Source organism: Saccopteryx bilineata, chromosome 1 (assembly GCF_036850765.1).
Source record: "Saccopteryx bilineata isolate mSacBil1 chromosome 1, mSacBil1_pri_phased_curated, whole genome shotgun sequence".
In the NCBI taxonomy this organism is placed as follows: Eukaryota; Metazoa; Chordata; class Mammalia; order Chiroptera; family Emballonuridae; genus Saccopteryx; species Saccopteryx bilineata.
The window spans coordinates 392,312,593-392,330,531 of record NC_089490.1 but is presented as its reverse complement, the minus strand read 5'-3'; the positions used below and the strand labels follow the sequence as shown (position 1 = coordinate 392,330,531).

Genomic DNA, 17,939 nt, shown 5'->3' with positions numbered 1-17,939 from the left:
AAAAGTGGAAAAGTAAAGTTTAAAAAACCTATTAAAAATAAAGAAATGGTCTTTGAAAAAAATAGTTGCAGTTGAACAAACGTCCTTACTGCTTGCAAAGAAAAGAAAAACAACAAGCAAACATAAAGGATACAATTGAATGGTTTGCGCAAGCATCACCACCATCAGTTTTAGACCACTTCCTTTACCCCGGAAGGTAACCCTGTGCCCAGTAGCGGTACCCGCTGTCCTCCTCCCACTCCGCCCCCAGGCAGTAGTCCCTCGCTCCTCCACTTCCTGTCATAGGTCTGTCATAGGTCATACTTCCTATGCCACAGAAATGATTTGCCTATTTTGAGCATTTCGTATAAATGGCATCTTATACTATGTACGGGTCTGGGGTCTTTGGTGACAGGCTTTTCTTCCCCGGGCACAGTCTTTTCAGGGTTCACCTATGTCGTAGCAGGTGTCAGGACTTGGTTTCTTCCCCTTGTGACTAATGCTCCACTGTATGGATCTACCACGTTCTGTTTATCTCTTCATCAGTTGATGGTCACGTGGGTTGTTTTCACTGTTTGGCTTTTTCTAAAGAACACTCCCGTTCGTGTATAAGGTTTTGTGTGGACGTGTGCTTTCCTTCCCCTTCGGGAAACGCTGTTTCCCCTGGCTTCTAAGCCAATCTCCGTCGCTAACTGAACAAGTATGTTTTCCCTCTCCAGCTCCCTGCCTCACTTGACTTGTCTAGAAAAAGTGGGGCAGTTGGGTTGGATTTCAAAGACCTCTTCTGTTGTCTTGACATGGATAGAGGTCTCAGAGGTCTTTGCATCTTGGCCTGCTTCCCTCTTGCTTCAGAAGTCGGGCTTTCTCCAACCTCTCAGAGTGATCAGGTCTCAGGAACTAGCTCGTGTTAGTCAGACTCACAGAGGCTTATCGATAAACCAGAGAAACAAATGCATTAATTGACCTGGAGCTATTTGCAAGCTGCAGGGCTGGAATTCTGCACCAGCAGAAGGACGGCTTAGTTGGCAGCAGGCGCTTCAGCCTGGCAAGCCAGCTGAGCTGCCGTCCTCGGGAGAGAGAGGTCCTGTGGTGCGCGGCGTTGGCTCTGGAGGTTGTCTTGACTTTGAACCTGAGCCTGCCTGTAAGAAGCTGTGAGGCTGGAGCTGCCTGACTTCTTGGAGCCTCATTATCTATAAAACGGGGATCATATACTCACATGTATTCACTTCTTCCAGTTGTTGTGAGGGTTAAGTGAGATGCTACATGAAAAGCCTGGCACAAAGTCGGTGTTAATTTAGAGCTGATGGGACTGTTCCTGAGAGGGGAGTGTCTTTTGATCATCAAAGACTTAGGAGCAGGACTGTGTACAGTTCAGAAGCTGCAAACTAAAATGCCAACAGAGGCCAGCCAGTTAATTGGCAAATCAGCGTGGCCTGTGGTGGCGCAGTGGATAAAGCGTCAATCTGGAACACTGAGGTTGCCAGTTCGAAACCCTGGGCTTGCCCGGTCAAGGCACGTGTTGGAACTGATGCTTTCTACTCCTCCTCCCTTCTCTCTCTTCTATCTAAAATGAATAAATAAAATCTTAAAAAAATAATTGGCATATCCGGGCAGGTGTAAGATGGCTAATGTCTGAGAGCTAAAGGTAAAGTGAGGATTTGGGTGACTTAGAGAGGACAAACCCTGGTGAAAAGGGGTGGCCTCACTCAGTCCCCTGCAGTGGCCAGATTTTCTGACTTCTTACAGAGACACCAGACTTCTGGATTTTTATATGACCACTCCCAATTTTAAACTGGCAGCCAATTAAAATTTCCAGGCCAAGCAAACGTTATGCGTGGCCATTGCCAGTCCCCGGTTTGCTGCTTCTAGCCTGTCTTACTTTGCATGTCTTCCTGCTTTACCCACTGTCTCAGTGGAGTGCCTGTCCTACAGTAGATGTCCAATAAGTGAGTGTAGATGGAATAAACAGGCCCAGACAAACTTGCTGGAGAAATGAGCAGCAATTATACAGATCACTAAATTCTGAGTTCAGCCTGAACCCCAAAGGCTGTGGTGAAAACTCTCAGCTGCTTCTTCAGGGGCACCCTCCCTAGCTTCTTCAGGGGCACCCTCCCTAGCTTCTTCAGGGGCACCCTCCCTAGCTTCTTCAGCAGCTGGTACCTACCAGTGGGAAACTCCCCGTGGTCCAAGGGCTTCCTCACCTGGTTGGCCAGCACTCATGATCTGAAATTTTTGTTTGTTTGTTTGTTTTTTAGCACACGTGAGAGAGAAACAGACAGGGACAGAAAGACAGGAAAGGAAAGAGAAGAGAAGCATCAACTCACAGTTGCAGCACCTTACCTTCTCATACGTGCCGTGTCTTGGGGTGTGGGGGCTACAGCCGAGGCAGTGACCCCTTGCTCAAGTCAGCAACTTTGGACTCAAGCCAGTGACCTTGGGCTTCAAGCCAGTGTGGGGTCCTGTCTACGATCCCATGCTCAAGCTGGCGATGCTCCCCTCAAGTCAGATGAGCCTGCTCTCCAGCTGGCAATCTCGGGGTTTCGAACCTGGGTCTTCAGCATCCCAGGCTGACACACTATCCACTGCATCACTGCCCGGTCAGGTGACCTGAAAATTCTTTATGTTCTCTCTTATTTTAACACGCAGATCACTTCACTTTTCTGCCACCTGCAAGCCCTTCAAATATCTGAAGTCAGGGGTCATTGTCAGCACTGAGAGCAGGTACTCCCCCCACCCCTGCCCCCCGGCACCGAGGCAGTGTCACATCCTCCTGCCACAGCACCTGTCACTCTTCTCCTCATCCCAGTCCAACACTCTATCCACTGCGCCACCGCCTGGTCAGGCACGCACCTGTCACTCTTTAGATCAGCATCTGCTTGGTTATTAGCTAATATAAGCCCCATGGGAGCTGAGAGCTTCCTGTCTTATTTGCTTTGGGATCCTCAGCACCCAGAGAAGAGGGTGACCACATCGTGACCCTCCCAGGGGTAGGGGCGGGCATCATCTCCCCTCCATCAGCTATTTCAGGAGCATCCTCTCGGGGCCAGCCCCGTGCATCGGTCTCTGTTCACCTTATCCAACTGAATGTCCCAAGGAGCCTGTGGGTTATGCATTTTCTGCTTCCTTTTACAGGCCAGGGGCCTGAGGCTCAAAGAGAGAGAGTTACTTGTCTCAGGCTGCACAGCTAGTAAGGGTGGTGGTGGGAGTTCAGACCCTGGTCTGTCTGGCCTCCACCAAGGTGCACCCTGAGTTTGCCCTTGGTAACGATGCCTAAGTAACAAGTAGGGGAGCCGCCTCCTCATGGCTCACTGAGCACTGAGTGAAGTGAAGTCACCCTCCTTCCCCCACCACAAGCCTTTTTCATTAACTTGTCACAGCTCCAAATTGGTAGTTTACCTGGAGGTCAAGTCCTTTGGATGAACTTCTAAAGGGTATTGGAGGGCAGAGCCATGGTTCTAATTCTGCACCTAAATTTTATCATCTGGAGAATGAAGGTACTTTTTTATCTAACTCTTGGGTCTGTTGTGAGCTAATTGGGTGACTGTTGAGAACAATGCCTAGAACATAGTTGAGTATTCTATAACTAATAGTGATTATTTTTCTCAGAATAGCATTTATGAGGAAAAGTTCCTCTAACTTCTAAGAGCATTCTTGTTACATCAGCTAAGCTTTATACATCTGCTAAATCTGACTTTGTCCCCAGATTCAAGGGTGCTTCCTGTTGGGGGTCTGTACACCCTAAGCTTGGACATTGAGTGCATCTTACAACTGGGTAAATTCTTTGATGTCCATGACCGTGTTTGAGCTAGTTGAGGCCTCTGATCAGGTGGATGACTCCCCCTGGGTAAGATACTAGTTGCTGCCATTTATCGAGCACCTTCCCCACCAGAGTGGGTATGACTCTAGGCCACCCCCAAAGTCACCTGGCTGGTGGTAAATAAGAGGCATGGGATTTGAGCCCAGAACCCCTGACTCCAGGCCGCTCTCTCCTACACCCAGCTGCTCCTGCTGCTCTGTGCTGAGCCCTCCCTTCCCCCTCCTCAGCTGAGAACACCACTAACACCACCCAGGATGGACAGCTCTGGTGGCCCCGCTGTGAACACCAGGAAAAGATGCTCAACCTGGGCTTCACCATCGGCTCCTTTGTGCTCAGCGCCACCACCCTGCCTCTGGGGATCCTCATGGACCGCTTTGGTCCCCGGCCCACACGGCTGGTTGGCAGGTGAGCTGGCCTGGCCAGTCCCTGGGGAGCTGGAGGGCAGGGACTGGTGCTGCAGGGGGAGGGGAGCTCCCAGTGTTCACAGTCAAACCCCCCACCTGCTCCCCAATTTCCACAGTGCCAGCTTTGCTGCATCCTGCACCCTCATGGCCCTGGCCTCTTGGGACACCAAAGGTGAGAGGTCTGGCCTCTCCTGCCCCCATGAGAAAAGAATGAGTGGGATGAAGGTGGATGTTTACCCTGGCTTCTGCCCTTGGCCTCCCACAGCTCCCAAATGCCCTCATTCACCCCTCTCCCCTTCCCAGTTCTGTCTCCATTGATATTCCTGGCGCTGTCCCTGAATGGCTTTGGTGGCATCTGCCTAACGTTCTCTTCACTCACAGTGAGTATGACAGGCTCTGGCTTGGCAGCAGGGCACCCAGAGTGTATGGGGGTAGGAGTGAGTGAAGGTGAAAGTGGAGAGGGGGCCAATGGGTGCCGATCAAATGGACGCATGTGTCCCAAGCCCAACTGTCTGTTGAGCTCTGTTCTAGGTTCTGGGACCACACCACAAACAGAACTGAACTCACCTTCCTGGAGTTTGCACTGGGTGTGTGTGTGTGTGTGTGGGGGGGGGACAGGCAAGCCCCAACACAAGTAAAGTAATAAATTATGTCTGTAGTTCTAAGTGCTGGAAAGAAAATAACACTGGGTAATGTGATAGTGACAGGGAGGGGACAGCTGGGGACAGTATGTGTTTGCTTCATTATGTACTTGTGCTGTTCACGGGAAAGGCCATGAGAAGGCACACGTATTTGTGCGTGTATTTGATTGAAATGTATGAATCTGCCAACACTTGACCATACTTGACCAACAAAAACGGCTTTATCACATAGCTTGACCTCTGACGCGTGTGCATGTTTTGCGTGCTACTTTAAGTGTACATGTTTATGTATAAGGGTTCAAGGCTTATGAGTGTGTGGCAGGGAAGCGGTTTCTGGCTGGAACTGGCTGTTTATCTCAGATGAAGGCTGCCTGACCACCAAACTGGGTGTTTTTGGCCTAACGTCACCCCAGGCCTTCATTCCAGCTCGGGACATTTCACAACTCTCTAAGGGAGCAAATCCCTTCCTCCACTCCCTGCTCCGCAGCCCCTTCTCCACGCTGTGCATCTTGGCTCAGGACCCTAAATCCTTTCTCCCCTGTCCCGCGCACCTCGGGGTGGCGGGGGACCTAACCTTGGACCCTGTCCTTGCCTAGGGGACAGGCCCAGGGGCTCTGTCTGCGGACAGCCCAGCGCTCCGCCCCAGTAATCTCCAGCCAATAGCAGGGCCCGGCGCCGACCCCGCCCCACCCGGCCCCGCCCCCGGGCTCTGCGCTAGCTCGGATCCCGCCAGGATGGGTCCCAGCTAGGACATCCAGTCCAGTGCTGCCCAGCCTGTCCTCCCAGGGTTAGCAGGGGTTGGCCTTATGCTGGGTGGAGGCTGCGCCCTGGGACCCTTGCGTTGGGGGAGGGGTAGAGGGGCGCCGCTCGGGACCTGGCCCTTCTCGGTCCTGGCGCTTTGCCTGGTGGACTTGGCAGCGTGCCTTGCAGATACAGGTGCCAGGGAAACCTGCCTCGACTTGGGGTCAGCCTGAACCCACACCCTTTTCCTAGCTACGTGGAGATTGGTGGGAGACTCAATTCTCTGTGTTTATCCACCTTCCTTTCCAGAGCTGTTTGAAGTTCTCTTCTGGTTTTGGTTTTCCCCTCAGTAGAGAGGGTTCAAGCCTCTGAAGACCCTTTCTGGCTAAGAGATCTATTGACTTGGGGAGGATGGTGGAGCCAGAGGTGGTGGGGTGTACACAGAGGGCGGCATGACTTTGCTTTCCCCTGCCCTGAGGGCCTGGCTCAGGCCAGTGAGCAGAACATACAATCAGTTAATTCTCCACTGGTGGGAGTGCTGTGCACGTGAGAGCCACCTCTCCTGGGCACCTGGCCTCCCTCAGTGCCACCCTCAACCCCGTAGCCAGTCCCATGACGTCCTGGCTCAGCAGAAACTGGACTGGGGCCTTTGGGGCTACGGGGAAGGTTAAGGGGCATCATCTTGTTACAGAACCAGCCATGGTCACAGCCTTGGTTGGAGTCTGGAATGAAGAGGACTAGAATAGCTGACTGCGGGAGAAAGTCGTTAATGTGCTCTGTGAACTTGAGTATATTTCTTTCCCTCCTTGGGCCTCAATTTTCTCATCTGTCAAAGGAGTTGGACTAGATCAGTGTTTCTTTCTTTTTTTTTTATTTTTTAATTATTTTCTAGTTACAGTTGACATACAATATTGTATTAGTTTCAGGTGTACAACATAATGATTCGACATTTCTATACCTTATAAGGTAGATCAGTGTTCCCTACACATTTCATGGGTTATTAAGAGGCGTCACAAGATAAAGGGGCGCCACAAGCAACTAACTTGGGAAAGCCGGGGGCTAAATAAAATTGACCACATTTCTCTTTGAGAGTGCTTCTGGGAGCCTTTGAGAGGCTGACGTGCCTTGGGAGTCTGTAGGAGAGGGTGAGAGTAGTTTCCAGCATTGATTTGCCTTAGAGTTCTCCTGTGGCATCTCATGGGGCTAGTGTTCTTGGAGTCCATTGTGAGGATGCTGGGTTGGATGCTTTCAAGGTTCTCAGGCGGTGCTAGGACCGGGGAGGCCTGAGCGGGTGTCAGGGTCCCACCCCCTCCCCACTCACTGGCACTGTCCTCTTCCCTCAGCTGCCCAACATGTTTGGGAATCTGCGCTCCACTGTCATGGCCCTCATGATTGGCTCCTACGCCTCTTCTGCCATCACATTCCCAGGAATCAAGGTTTGGAACTGCCCGGGGGGGACAGTGTGGTCACTGTGTTTTCTTTTTCCCTTGACACAAGAATTGGGTGGGGCTAGGCATGCAGCAGCTAGTGTCTGGTGGCCCAGTTCCAGCCAGTCGGAGGTCAGTTCCCACCACTGCTGGGAAAAGCACTGAGGCATCATGGGAGGAGTCCCAGCACTGTTGCTGCCCAGTGGGTCTGATTTCTCTCTTCCTTCCCTTTACCGCTGTCCAGGTCCAGGCCTCCGTCCTCTCTCCTGGGCCAGGACAAGCTTTCTCAGCTGGCCTCCTTGCCTCTGATCATTCTCCTCTCCCATCTGTTATTCACATGATTTACAGTATGATCTTAGATGGAGAACTCACTCATACACCAACTTTTCTTTGCCTTCAGAATCAAGTTTAACCTGTCAACATGCATTGAAGGCTCCTGGTTCTCTGGCCTCACCCAATCTTCCCAACCACATCTCCTTCCCCTGCCCTGGAGAGGCTGGGTGACTTAGGTTCAAGGACACAAAGCAAGTCCATGCCAGGCCAGATCCTAGACAGGCCAGCGAGGTGGACCTAGAGCCACAAGGCCTGAGTTCTAGTTCTGGGTAAGCTTAAGTCCTCGCTTCTTCCTCTGATATCAAATGGTAACAAAGTGCCCTTTCAAGTGGGCCACAATTTGCCTCTCCCATTCCACCCTGGGCAGTTAATTTGTTAGTTTAGAAGGCACTTGCCCAGTGTCCCCAGAGGAGTGTGCAGTTGGTGGGGTGGCAGCCAGTGGGTCAGGTAGCAGCAAGCACAAAAGGTGGTGTTTCTCCTTCCCTTCAACTGAGGGAGTGGGGTTTGAGGAGCCAGATCTTACTGCCACTCATTTGGGATGTGGCTCTTTGAAGCACTGTCCTGTCCTCGGGGAATAAAGGGCCCCAGGGCCCAAGGAAGCCCCAGCACGAGCAGTTTTTCTGGGCAGCCCTGGAGCTCTGGGCAGGAGCCTGAGGGGAGCGTGGACGTCCGTCACCCCAGGCAGAATGTGGCTGGGAGGACAAGAGGAGAGACACCATCCCACATACTTGGCTTCCCCAGTAGAGGGGCAGACGTGTGGGCACAGAGTCCCAATCAGTTCAGACCCGACTTGTCCTGGGTTAGGAGACCTTGGGCGGAGCGCTTTCCGCACTTCCCTCTGCCCCGAGTCTCAGCACCTGGGAGCCTGTGAAAGGTGAGATAAGGCTTGTCAGCTTGGGTTTGTCTTTCCCCTGGGGAGCAGGCCAGGAGGGGGCCGGGTAAACACGGGTAGGCCTGGGAAACCTAGAGCCTTAATTCTCCTCTTTTGTACATAAAATAATGACATTTTTGTGCAAAACAAACATGTATGGAGTCATAGGCAAAAGTTGTGTGTCTCTTTAAGATAATCATTGCAATTTCAAAGACATTCTGAGCTGCGGCCAGCGACCTCAGCGCCTTGTGGGAACTACTTCACCCCACTCTAGGGGGGAAGCAGCAAAAGAGGGGGGTGCTCCTAGGGCTGACTCTTACCTTCTTGGCCTGGTTTCCTCCTCTCCAAACTGGACACGAAGGACGGGGGAGAAGAGCCCTTCTCCGAGGCCTGGGTGCTCCCTCGTGCTGGGAGAGGGGGCCGTGGGCTGCGCGGCGTCCTCATGGGTCTGCTCCCCGTCCCCCACAGCTGATCTACGATGCTGGGGTGTCCTTCATGATCATCATGTTCACCTGGTCGGGCCTGGCTTGCCTCATCTTTCTGAACTGTGCTCTCAACTGGCCGAGTGAAGCCTTTCCCGCTCCTGAGGAAGGCCGTTACACGTGAGTGGCTTTGGGGCGGGTGCAGGGGACGGGGGGGGGGGGGGGGGGGGCACTCCCCTGCAGCGGGGGCGTTGGAGGGGTGGTGGTGTGATGGATTGAATGAGCTTCTGGGTCAGGGAGACTGGATTTGCAAATCACCTGTGCTCTCTGAGCTCTGCCTCTTCCTCTTTACCATGGGCCTAATCCTGCACACTTGTGGGTGTTTGGAATAAGCCTGGCACGTAACAGCTGGTTGAAACATGGTGGCTGTTATTATTATTATTGTCCTTTCTGGGTTTGGAGGACAGGGTCAGAGTAGGAGGGACCCCAGCAATAGCCATGTGGACCCAGAAGGGGGATACAAAGGAATTGAACACATCACCCTATGTGGGACAGCTTGAATACCCAGCTTTTCCCAACTCCCTGTCAGTTCAGCAGGGAACAGGTGTGTGTGTGTGTGTGTGTGTGTGTGTGTGTGTGTGAGAGAGAGAGAGAGAGAGAGAGAGATGCTCCACAAGCAAGCACAGAGGGTGCCTGTCAAACAGCTGGTATTTACTGGATGTCTCCTGTGTGCCCAGTACTGTACTTAGCCCTCATACCATTCTCAGACAGCCCTATGACGTTCATTGTCAATAACTCCATTAAAGCAAAGTCACAGGGAACAAAGTGACTTTCCTAAGGTCATGCCTTTGAAAGGGGGCGTGAACCTGGCTCTCTGGCTCCAGTCTGAGTTCTTAGTGCACCCTTCATGGCAATAGTTCCAGTGGAGAACGACTCATCCACCCTTCATTTACTGGGCACTAAGCCGGTCCCTGGGCCGGGCTCTGAGGGAGTCAGATGGGAACCCTGTGCTAGGCAGCTCATCGGGGGCATGCCCGTGCTGGCCAAAGGGGTGCTCAGCACCACGGGGATGACTGGGACAGCCCCCTAGAGGCAAGCTGTTGAGGGTGGGCTCGCGGGGCTGTTTCCCACTGGCTCCGGCCTGGCTGCCGGCAGGAAGAAGATCAAGCTCACTGGGCTGGCCCTGGATCACAAGGTGACAGGTGACCGCTTCTACACCCATGTGACCGTCGTGGGCCAGCGGCTGAGCCAGAGGGCCCCCAGTGTGGAGGCGGATGACATGTACATCTCCTCCCAGGACATTCGTGGCACCACAGAAAAGCCTCGTGAGAGTGAGTGTCTGGTCAAGGTGCCATCCTTGGCGACCGGGGAAGGCGGGTCCTCACGCTTAGTGAGCACTCACTCCCAAGGGCTCATCTTTCCTCTCTTCAGTTCTCACAGCACCTGATGTAGGTAGGCAATCTCCATTTATAGAATGGGGGCAGGGGGCGGGAATCAGAACTTAGAGGACTCTGGGCAGTTCGGATTCAGGGCTACTCTGCTGGAGTCCTGGGATGAGGGAGAGAGGAGGGGGCAGCGTCTCCACTCACTCCTGTGGGGAAACTGGTTTCATCAGGGCTCCCCTGCAACCTCTGAGCCTCTTGCATCAGGTGAACTGGGCCCGCCAACACCTGTCTGGCTGGTTCCCCCTGCTGGCTGCCGGAGGAGCCGCAACCCGCTTTCTGCCTGGGCCACTTCCCAAGGTGTCAGGTCTGAGATCCTTTGGATTCAGGAGATGGGAGTTTGAGTCTTGCTTCCCAGTTACACGTCCTGTCACTTGGGTAGATCCGTTAATCCTGCTCTCGCTTTCCTCATCTCTTAAACTAGGGCTGATAACACCCATCTCATAGGGAAGTTAGTTGTGAGGATTGAATGAAGCCCTTTGTAAAATGCAGAATGCTGTGCAGTTATGAGGGTGGTACCCCATTGGTCCTCCCATGTCTGAGTTATGGTTGTGAGCTGAGATTGGCTGACCTGCAGCTCCCAGCTCTGTGAACTTGGGTAAGTCATTGGCTTCCCTGAGCCGCAGTCTCCCCATCTGTAATATGTGGCAAAGATAGAGATGTTGTGTAATGGGATTAAATGGGATAGTACATGTCGAGGATGCGGCACATAGTGAGTGTTTAATAAACAGTGTTTAGAGTGATTACCACTCCAAGCATACGGTTTTCCATCCAGAGGTCATCTGAAAGCGTTCTGTTGAGATCGTTACAGAGCTGGGCAAGAACCCGAAGGTCAGTGAGCCTGAACCCTTGTGTTTGAAGAAACTAGTTTCTCTTCAGAGTCACACAAGTGACAGAGCCTTCACTAAAACTGCATGGGTTGGGGCATTCAGAGGGAAATGGCGGGTCTGCGGCTCAGGGGTGCCCCCTGCTGTCTCCCCAGAGTCTGTCCCCTTCCGCAAGAGCCTCTGCTCCCCCATTTTCCTATGGAGCCTCCTCACCATGGGCATAACCCAGCTGCGGGTCATGTTCTACATGGCAGCCATGAACAAGATGCTGGAGTTCCTCGTGACTGGGGGCCAGGAGAATGGTGAGGCGCTGCTGAACCTACTGGGGACACAGGAGGGTGGCCCTGGCTGAGCCTCTCTCACCCTGGCTTTTCCTCCTGCTACTCCAAACAGAGACAGCCGACCTGAGACAAAGAGCAGCAGAGAGAGGTAGGAGGACAAAAGCTGGGACCCTGGTCTGCACCCACCCCTCCACTGGCCTCTTAGCAGGGAGCCTGGGCCCATCCTGTCACCCTGGACATGTGGGAAATATGTGGGGTCAGAGGAAGGCTATGTTGGCTTCCCTCTTCTCCGCTGCAAGTGGGTGGTGGTGCCCATTAGGCTGCTGGCGTTCCTCATGCCAGTTCCTGAGCCCTCTTCCTTCCTGCCCTGCCCAGTTGGGTTCTACTCCTCCATCTTTGGGGCCATGCAGCTGCTGTGTCTTCTCACCTGCCCTCTCATTGGCTATATCATGGACTGGCGGATCAAGGACTGCGTGGACGCTCCCACTGTGGGCACTGCCCTCGGAGACGCCAGGTGACCTGCACAGGGATGGTGACAACAAGTGGTTGGATGGTGCTTTCCACTTTCTGTGTGCTTTCACATCAGCATCTCATTTCACTTTCCCAAGATCCCTGAGAGAGCACAGGTACCTCCCCGTTTTACAGATGAGAAAACTGAGGCTAAGATGGGCCATGGCCTGCACAGTGATCGAGTGCTGGCTGTGCACGAGGCACCTTGCGTTGTCTTATTTAGTCCTGCAGCAGCTCTCTGAGGTAGGTTCATTATCCTCATTTCACAGCTGAGGAAGCTGAGAGACAAGAGGTTAAGTAACTTGCCCAAGACCACATGGCTTTTAGTAGCAGGCTCCAGAACTTACGTGCTGCAGGGTGCACTGTGGAGTCTTCTTATGGCTAAGAAGAAATAGAGTGGATGTATTATTACCTATTGCTGTGTAACAAATTATCCCCAAACTTGGCATTTTTAAGCAATGAACATTTATCTCATAGAGTTTCTGAGAGTCAGGAATCTAGGAATGACTTAGCTGAGTGGTGCTCAGAGTCTATCTGAGTTGGTTCAGGCAGCTAAAACAAAATCCCACAGACTAGGCAGCTTATAAAAACCAGAACTTTATTCCTCATAGTTCTGGAGGCTGGAAGTCTGAGATCAGGGTGCCAGTGAGGCTGAGTGAGGCACCCCTGTCCGGGCCACGGACTTCACGCTGTGTCCTCACACGGCACGGGGAACTAGTGAGCTCTGAAGGCCTCTTTTCTGAGGGCACTAATCCTATGATGTGGACTCTGCCCTCATGACCTAATCACCTCCCAGAGGCCCCACCTCCTAATACCATCACATTGGGCACTAGGATTTCCACATGTGAATTTGGGAGGGACACAGACATTCAGACCATAACAGGGTCTCTCATAAGGTTGTCACACTGTTGGCTAGGCCGGCAGTCATCTGGAGTGTTGAGTGGCACTGGAGAATCCGCTCCTACACTTATTCACATGCTCTTGGAGGAGGTTGGGGCCTCCCCACCCGGGCCTCTCCACAGGGATGCTCACGATGGGGCCACTGGCTTCCTCAGAGCAAGGTCTAAGGGAGGCAGACCAAGACAGAAGCTTCAGTGTCTTTTTTAACATACTCTCAGAGGTGACACACCATCATTCCCATCATGTTCTATTGGTCCCACAGAGTAACTCTGGTACAGTGTGGAAGGGGACTCCACAGGGTGTGACAACCAGGTGGCAGGGGTCATCGGGACCATCTTGTTGGCTGGAGACCACCACTGGGTCTTGAACTGAGGTCTTCGGACTGCTAGGCCCCTTGTGTTAAGCTGATAGCTCCTGTTTGTCCAGTGAGGCTGGAAGAGGGAGGTGAGGAGAGAAGGTATCTAAGGAGCAATCCAGTGGCTTCCCTCCCCACCAGTGGGACCCTGGCCCTAGCACCCCCCCCCACCCTCTGTCCCCAGTGGCCAGGGTCCTTTAGCAGGAACAGAGGGCACTGTCTGGGACTGATGCAGGCCTGCCTTGTCTCAGCCCACTGACCTCTGCCCTGGGCCAGCCCTGGAGCCCTGGCCCTGCTGCAGAGAAGGGCTTGCTGGACAGTCACGTTTGTCCAGGCTGGTGGCCAGAGATACTTTCCTGAGGAGAGACGATGTGAGAGCTCCCCATTCTCCACCTCCCTTCCCATCCTCGAGCCTCAGACTTCAGTGTGCATGTGAAATACTTGGGATCCCTGTCTACATGCAGATTCCTGGGCCCCACTCCTGAGAGTGTGAGGTCGGGGCTGAGGCTGTGGAATCTGCATATTTTGGAAGTCCCCTGGTGATTGATGCTGGTGCAGTTGGTGGGGGAGCCACACTTGGAGAAATGCAGCTCTCCTTTCTCTGCTTCCCCATGGCAAAGGCACAGCAGAAGGGGCGGGGCCAGGCTAAGCACCAGGGGGCTTTTGGGGAGGTAGAGACAGCGGCAGTGACCAGAGACGCTATGTTTTCCTCAGGGACGGGGTTGCCACCAAGTCCGCCAGACCGCGCTACCGCAAGATCCAGTCGCTCACCAATGCCATCAACGCCTTTACCCTGACCAACTTTCTGCTTGTGGCTTTTGGCATCACCTGCCTCATCAACAGCTTGCACCTGCAGGTGCCTACCTCACTCCCCCCCCCCTCCCTGCCTCTCAGGACTCCTCCGAAGGAGCCATTCCTTCCAGACGGCTCCTCTGGTGCCTGCCTTCCAGGAACTGTGGTGCCTGTTGTCCTCCGGGCCTGGCTTCTGGGTTTCCCAGGTTGGGGTGTAAACAGGGTTGGCCCATGGAGGCGGGGCTCAGGGGCTCCGCTTCCCCCTCTTCCCACTGCCCGTCCTCCATCCTGCCTGCATCCTGCTCCTAACCTCTTCCCTCTCCTTTTTGGTTGCAGTTTGTGACCTTTGTCCTGCACACCATGGTTCGAGGCTTCTTCCACTCGGCCTGTGGTGGCCTCTACGCTGCTGTGTGAGTCAGGCCCGGCTGGACTGCCTTCCTGCGCTTTCCCCCCATAACCAGAGGAGCCCAGAGCAGAGACGAAAGGGCCCTAGACACCCCTTACTGCACCCCCCCCCAGCTTCCCTAGAACGCTGACATCCCGAGGACAAGGACAGGGGGGATGGAAAGAGTTGGTGGGGATCTGGGACATTGTCTGGTCCGCTGCCCTCCGAGCCCCTGTAATGACGGGGAGCCCACGTCCTCAGACAGCATTCCCCACTGCAGGACAAGTCCACTGTCAGAAAGTCTCTCTTAGAAGCTGAAACACTTGCTTTTATGACACTTGGGTCCTATGTCTGTTCTCTAGAATGCCCCCACCCAGGTGGCCTCTCTCCCCATGTCAGCTCTGTAGAAAGTTTCAGACCACAGCCTTGCCTGCCTTATAATTTTCCTGCTTCGTGTTGAACGGCCCCCAGTCCCCCTTCTTTCTCTTCTGATTGCCACTGCCAGGCACTGCCGAGTGACTCTCCCTTGTGGCTGCGACATGGTCATATAGGATGTTACAACAGCGGTGACAAAATCCTAGCCGTTATTGCGGGGGGGGGGGGGCACACGGCGGGACGCCTGACCTGCACTCCCCCACCGAAACCTCCCTGCAGGCATCTCAGCTCCGTTTCCTTCACTGGCTCAAACTGTGGGCTCACTCTGGAATCTTCCCTTCCTCACACCCCACATCCGATCCAGCCACAACCCTGCCTGCTCCACATCCAGCCCTTCTGACCATCCCCACCGCTGCCGCCCGGCCCTGGCTGCCCTCCCGTGCCTTCCTCTGGGCTATTTTTAACACAAGCTGGAGAGACACCTGTCAGGACATAAGTCTTCTCACGGCACTCCTTGGCTTCCCGTCCTCTCTCAGAGAACCCCATACATGCCCCCTCTCCCTGGCACATTCTTTCTCTGAGGCTCCCAGCTTGGCTCACCTTCTCCGGGTCTTTACCTGGCTGTCCTCTTCTCGGTGACAGCTCCCTTGGCCATCCCCGTGGCACTGATCGCACGCTAACACACTCTGCCTTTCCCTCGCTTACTGGGTGACTACCCTCCACCCCGCCAGAATGCCACCCTCATGAGGGCAGGAATCTTGGTTGGTTTGGTTCATGGCTGAATCTCCACGCAGTGGGACTGAACCTGGCATACAGTAGAACAGGGGTCGGGAACCTATGGCTGGTGAGCCAATGTGGCTCTTTTGATGGCTGCAGCTGGCTTGCAGACAAATCTTTAATAAAAAAAAATAATGTTAAAAATATAAAACATTCTCCGGTATTACAATCCATTCATTTCCTACTGCTCATGTTCGTGGTTACGGGTGACTGGAGCCATCACAGCTGTCCTCCGGGACAACACCAAATTTTTATTGGATAATGTGTAACATACACGGGTCGTTGTATGGCTCTCACGGAATTACATTTTAAAATATGTGGCGTTCATGGCGCTCTCAGCCAAAAAGGTTCCCAACCCCTGCAGTAGAAGCTCAATAACTATTTGTCAAAAGAATAAAGGGACAGCTCAGTGACGTGAGGGCTAGCCCTGTTTTTACTGGAGGAAGTGAGGCTCAGAGAGGTTGAGTTCCTTGCTGTTGTCACATGGACAGCAGATGTCAGAGCTGGTGTGGTGGCCCTGAAGTCCCAGCGTACACCCTCCAAGCCAGGAACCAAAGAGCACGTGCAAAGAGCCTGAGCTCTGAAGCTCTGCCCTGCCTGGCTAGCGGAGAGTGGTGTCTGGGGAAGGGGACCGAGGGGTGCTGGGCAGGCGAGGGCCACGCCCCCTTCATCCTTGGCCCCCTCTCCTTGACAGGTTCCCGTCCAACCACTTCGGGAAGCTGATAGGCCTGCAGTCTCTCATTAGTGCCGTGTTTGCCCTGCTCCAGCAGCCGCTCTTCATGGCCATGGTGGGCCCCTTGAAAGGAGACCCCTTCTGGGTAAGAGCTGGGGGTGACATGGGGATGCAGGAGCTCCCTTCCTGGGTGCAGCCCAGCAGTCGGGGCGGGGAGGCTTGTATGCGGTCGAATCCCTCCCTCTGCTCATCTCAGCCAGGAGGTGCCTTGGAAGTCTCTAGTCTGGGGTTCCCGAGCTGGCTGCCCATCAGAACCCCTCGCAGAGTGTTAAGAACACACATTCCCCAGCCTACTGAATCAGTGGCTCTTGGCCTGGGCCCAGGAGTCTGTTTTTAAAGAGCTCCCCGGGAATGTGAGAAATGGCCCAGTCCTGCTCCGATCCAGTTTTCCCCAGTGCAGGGATCCCCTGCAGCACCCCTGACAAAGGGGTCCCCCCAGGCCCTCTCAGTGACGGGGGTCACTCCTGCACAAGGCAGCAGCCACTGGGACTGTTGGAGAGGCTTTTCCATGCATTGAACTGCCATCCGTCTCTGGAAGCTGGTCTCTGCCCTGGGTGCTGCTGCTTCCCATAAACCTGTCCCCCATAAGAACGGTGAAGTGACAGCTACCACTCAGAGACTGATCGCTTAGTCTTTGCCACAAAGGCGCTGAAAAGGAGGCACTTAAGAGTCCGGATGACTTGCCCAGAGTCCCAAAGCAATGCCCAGAGTAACGCAAGCCCATACTGTTTGCCCGAGTCCCACCCAGCCTGCGTGAGGCCGTGAGGCCGCTGGGCGGGGCCTCCTGAGGTTTCCGCCCTCCAGGCTGTGCCCCAGCACCTCCCGCTGCCCTAGTCATCCCGCAGCTAGTGTCCTCAGAGCCCGGGAGGTCCCATTTCAGGAGCAGCCTGGCCAGGTGCCGCCCTTCCTCAGATCTACCCGAAGGGCATCATCAGGTCGTGAGGGCACTGGCATTGGCCGGGGTTCACACCAGGCTCTGCCACTTTAGAAGCCCGCTCAACGTTAAATGAGATACTATTGGAACAGTGATGGGGCGTAGTAAGTTCTAGTTGTATTTCTCACTCTGGCCCATGACCTGGAGCAAACCGGCTGGCTGTCTTCCACTCCCTGTGGGAGGTTGTGATGAGTTCCTGAGGAAGATGAGGGAGAATCGGAACTTACCGGACTCTGTCTCTCCCAAGGTGAACCTGGGCCTCCTGCTCTGCTCACTCCTGGGGTTCCTGCTACCTTCCTACCTCTTCTACTACCGAGCCCAGCTCCAGAAGGAGCTCACCGCCCACGCCGACGGGGCGGCCCCGCTCAAGGCGCTGCGCGGCTCCGAAGCCACTGCGTAGAACTCTGCACTCTGAGGCCAAAGGACCTAGGGGACAGGCAGCCAAGGCCTGAGCAACTAAAGGGAATGCCTCATGCGGCTTTTCTACCTGTAACATACACACAGAGCCAGGGGCCGTGGATTTATAAATACCAAGAGAAGTTCTATTTTTGTAGGGACTTGCTAAAAGGAAAAAAAAAAAAATCCCTTAAAAAATCCCCTAAAGCAGTGCGCCCTCTACTGAAGACAGCCTGTGCTAGCAGGATGGGGCCTCTTCCTCCCGGACTGGAGGAGACCAGGATGCAGGGCTGCCGTTTCTCCGGGCCTCCATCCTCCGGGTGTCTCCTGGGGGCTTGTGGGATCAGCAAACAGGCTACCCCTAAGGTTCCAGCTGTGCAATACCCAGCATGTGCACGCATGTGTGGACATGTGCATGTGCGAGCGTGTGTGTATGTGTGTGTATGAAGCCACTTTCCCTTAGAGGAAAGGGGCCTGTGGTGCTGGCTGTGTCTTGGATGGGGTGTGGGGAGAAAGCCCCTTCCAGTGCCCGGAGGGCGGGTTCCCTCCCTGGTGCTTCTTGCAGATCTCAGAGGAAATAAAAAGAGAAGTGAGAGA

The 17,939-nt window shown here is 54.1% G+C and overlaps 1 protein-coding gene across 4 annotated transcripts in view; it reads left to right on the top strand.

Annotated features, from left to right (window-relative positions):
- The window catches only part of SLC43A1 (solute carrier family 43 member 1), a 22,044-nt gene extending 4,105 nt beyond the window's left edge, over positions 1–17,939 (top strand). For 3 of the 4 annotated variants that reach the window (XM_066251542.1, XM_066251543.1, XM_066251544.1), the window contains exons 3-15: positions 4,024–4,201; positions 4,317–4,372; positions 4,504–4,580; positions 6,926–7,018; positions 8,682–8,815; positions 9,791–9,966; positions 11,060–11,206; positions 11,298–11,333; positions 11,561–11,699; positions 13,665–13,806; positions 14,079–14,152; positions 15,974–16,097; positions 17,194–17,939. In XM_066251542.1, coding sequence (XP_066107639.1) covers positions 4,024–4,201; positions 4,317–4,372; positions 4,504–4,580; positions 6,926–7,018; positions 8,682–8,815; positions 9,791–9,966; positions 11,060–11,206; positions 11,298–11,333; positions 11,561–11,699; positions 13,665–13,806; positions 14,079–14,152; positions 15,974–16,097; positions 17,194–17,346 — 1,529 coding nt within the window. In that variant the 3' untranslated portion in view covers positions 17,347–17,939. Of the gene's footprint in view, positions 1–3,978; positions 4,202–4,316; positions 4,373–4,503; positions 4,581–6,925; positions 7,019–8,681; positions 8,816–9,790; positions 9,967–11,059; positions 11,207–11,297; positions 11,334–11,560; positions 11,700–13,664; positions 13,807–14,078; positions 14,153–15,973; positions 16,098–17,193 lie in introns of all 4 variants that reach the window. The other variant, XM_066251545.1, reaches the window with a different exon arrangement.